Source organism: Dermacentor silvarum, chromosome 1, assembly GCF_013339745.2.
Source record: "Dermacentor silvarum isolate Dsil-2018 chromosome 1, BIME_Dsil_1.4, whole genome shotgun sequence".
In the NCBI taxonomy this organism is placed as follows: domain Eukaryota; kingdom Metazoa; phylum Arthropoda; class Arachnida; order Ixodida; family Ixodidae; genus Dermacentor; species Dermacentor silvarum.
In genome coordinates this window covers 304,591,642-304,595,050 of record NC_051154.1, presented here as the reverse complement: position 1 = coordinate 304,595,050, position 3,409 = coordinate 304,591,642, and the positions used below count along the sequence as shown (strand labels likewise).

Genomic DNA, 3,409 nt, shown 5'->3' with positions numbered 1-3,409 from the left:
ACCGTACACAATGCCTAGCAGCACGACGAGTTCTAGAATGTCATGCGTGAAGGAACTGACGACCAGAGAACCCGCGCACAGAACAGCGGCTAAGATCAGCAGAGCCCGTTCCGTGAACCACTCCAGCGAAACAGCATACAGGATACCTGCGGAAACGAGACCTCTCAGTGTCGTTAAATCTCTACATAGTAAAATATGCCGGCCTGACGCACTAGTTATTGCAATAACTAATTAGACATTTCCTAAAAGCCGCGACGAACACAATATGCAATGTGCGCGTACTAGCTTAGCTTTCTGAAACATGCGTTGCTGCGTGCGTAACACATAAACAGGTTCATTTCGTAACGTTTTCTTCCTCAACTGTCATCCCGTGAAAGCTCGCACGAAATTTAGGGCGAGAAGCAACACGTAATGCTACTCGAGCAGTAAGCATACCAAATAGCTTATTTATATGACCACGAATACGGCAGCATAGAGGTGTTGCCAAGATAAAATTTGCCCATGATCTTTGACATCTTAGTTACCCAGCTTGTAAAATATATTGAGTTTCCAGAATTCAACATGGTCACTGACGAAACAGTTGCAAAAGTCAGTTGGTCGTGGGCTTGAAGGTGTTTTGTGTCTATGGAGGAGCGGACTTGAAGTATATGCATTCGAAAGGCTGTTAGTATACCATCGTCTTGCGTCAAAAGCAGCTCTATACAAGGTGTCCCACTTGATTTGCACCAAACTTTAAAAATATGCCAAGGCAACCTAAGTGGACAGAACCAAAGTAATGTTGTTTGCTGTCGCTTGGGGATACTCAGATTATTTATTTCATTCTGCCTACTTGCGTCCTAATTAATTGATCAACTTCTTAAATATTGTAACTAGATGAAAAGTGTCAATGAGAAAATTGTACAGCAACATCAAAAAATCCCGATACAGCTTTCTGTTGCTCAATACGTGCTACATAAAAGTGTTTTTCCGAGCGTGAAAGAAGCCGGCCAATACACGCGAATTGCCTCGAGCGGTCAGCCGCGCGGTAATTTTGCGTGTATTCGCGGGCATCAGAATTTAGTTTAATTTTAACCGCTTCAGCGATTAAACAGCTTTTACGTATTGTGCTATAATTGAGCGTGCATGTGTGGTAGGCAACATGTGAAGACATAATACGTCTAACAGCGTAAAAATGGACAAATATTAGTTGCAAAAATATTAGGCGCAAAAAGGGACGAAAGATTCTGGGAGTGGACAACTCGTGTCCAACATTCCCCAAACCTTTTGTACTTTTTTTGTGCTGTTTGCCGTATTATGTCGTCGTACAAGCAAGCCCAACATGTGAACGTTACTTACACACATGAATGCCGTATTTATAGATTTGTAGATCACTCTATCTGTGGTGACGTTAAAATCAATAATCGTCAGAAAAAATAAGCAAACTCATGGAAGCACAAACGGAACGAATTGAGCATACGGCACATCCAGAAGGTCACAGTTTAAAGCACATGTCACTCTATTTCTGGAAGCCTCGCTGTATTGACGTAATCTTGCGGGTAACGTACGTGGGAGTGGCAGACAATTACAGGGAACCCGCTACTTCAAAGAAATGCATTACTATTGGAGTCCTTACCATTTGCCCAAAAAAGAGCTACAAATAAACGTAAACCAAGCAAGAGGCCAGCAGAAAACATGGACGGGAACAAGACGAAAAATACGCGCGACCATCTACTGATTAGTTACTGCGCTCAATTGCTAGTCGCCGCGCGATGTGCAGCCTAGCTTTAGCCCACATAGAAGCCATTCGCAAAGGTAACGAAGGATAGCGTCCTTCGCAAGCAAGGATCTTTTTAACAATTTTCTTCCGCGAATACCGCACTTGCTTGCCTCCGACATTGATAACGACGAGCATGATGGTGAACGGCCACGAGGCGTCTCTGCGTGCCACCTCCGGGTACTGGTCCATGTATCCGGCGTACAGCACGGCCGAACACACGACGGGCAACCAGGTGAAGAACGAGTAGCCCGAGCACGCGGCCGCCGCCAGCCATGAGCGTGCCGTGTCGACCCGGGGAGGCGTTGAGCGCGGCCTCTCCTCGCTGCTGCTTCGGCTGCTCCTACTGGCCGCTAGTGCCTCCATGGAGCTGCCGGACATTCGGAACAGGTCTTCGCCGAGCAGTCCTCTTCTCACACCTGTTTCAGCTCGACAACACGGCGCAGCGAAGGGTCATAACACGTGTACGCGATCGCCCGTTAGTCTATAAATACGGGCCTACTGCCAGTAGTCGCACTTCCACTTTTTGTAAGACTGCTTCGTGATACGGTAACTCGAGCTAGGAAAATCATGAAGCGGTAACTAAGACACCAGCCAAAATAGGAAGTTTGGTACTTCGAAAGCACCAGGCCTATCCAGGTAGGGAAAAGTTCAGGAAGGAAGTCCGGCAACGTAATTTTCTGAGGGAGACCTCAAGCCTTCTTGTGTTGAAGAATTCGCCACGTTAGAGACGTTTTGTAGGTCTGGCGGTAAAGCAAAATGCCTTCTTTCGAAAAAAAATTTTTAGTCGGCTTCAGTCTTTACTACTGTCTCGCACTTTCTTGACTGGCATAACTTCTTGCGAGCATCCTTTAAGTACCAGCGGTTGGCTCTGGTGCCTAATTTCTGCAACACGATGCCCATTGACCAATGAGCGGGCACTTGCACACGAAGTCATGACTGCCTGAGCAGATACACTGTAGGTTGATAGGGGCCATTGGGACTGAACCAGCAGGCGTTTTCCTACCTAACGTTGCGCATTTCGTGAGATTAGTTTGCACACCTTCTGCCGCAGGGTAAATATGGGGCGCTTCATAGTACCCTCAACAGCCCTGAGGACGTGCGCGCACACATTTTTGGATAAGGGCTTTAGCTGACTGTTGTCGAAGCGTTGGGCACTGTACACTATAATTACAGCTTTCAGCGTTGAACAACATTAGGAGGACCTCAGAAGAAAAATACAGGAGCGTGGCGTAGACTGCTTCCTTCCCGTGGAGGAAGGATGCTCAGAGGAGGCTAATTGCAAAGCCTTACCGCCATTGCCACGTTTCAGTCTCATTGGCCTCTGCAGTGACCGCAGCGGCCCGAAATCTGGTCAAAACGCTTGCGGCATCATGCAGAGAGACCGTCCCGCCAAGGAGGCACCGAACCTAGGAGCAGCAGTCTTCGTCTTTGTCTTTCATTACCCTATCCTGGTGACCGCATCTAAAACGTTTTTTTTTAAATTTCCCTTTACTGATGGCACATGCCATCTACGGGGCAGTGGCCGAAATTCGGATGGAATTAGAAGAAAACATTTAGTTGTGACAAGAAAACAGCGCAAACATGTGGGATTGCGGGCAAGCCAGCACCTGCTCGTGCTGTCAGCCACGAAGCAGACTTCCGGTACAACAATAT

The 3,409-nt window shown here is 47.2% G+C and overlaps 1 protein-coding gene across 1 annotated transcript; it reads right to left on the bottom strand.

Annotated features, from left to right (window-relative positions):
• Positions 1-1,714: 1,714 nt before the first annotated feature.
• Positions 1,715-3,174, bottom strand: LOC125943059 (uncharacterized). Its single transcript, XM_049661389.1, has 2 exons — positions 3,047-3,174; positions 1,715-2,172 (listed from the first exon to the last, which is right to left on the bottom strand). Exons 1-2 carry the CDS (start codon positions 3,069-3,071, stop codon positions 1,715-1,717), a joined length of 483 nt encoding a protein of 160 aa, XP_049517346.1. The 5' UTR covers positions 3,072-3,174.
• Positions 3,175-3,409: the final 235 nt, after the last annotated feature.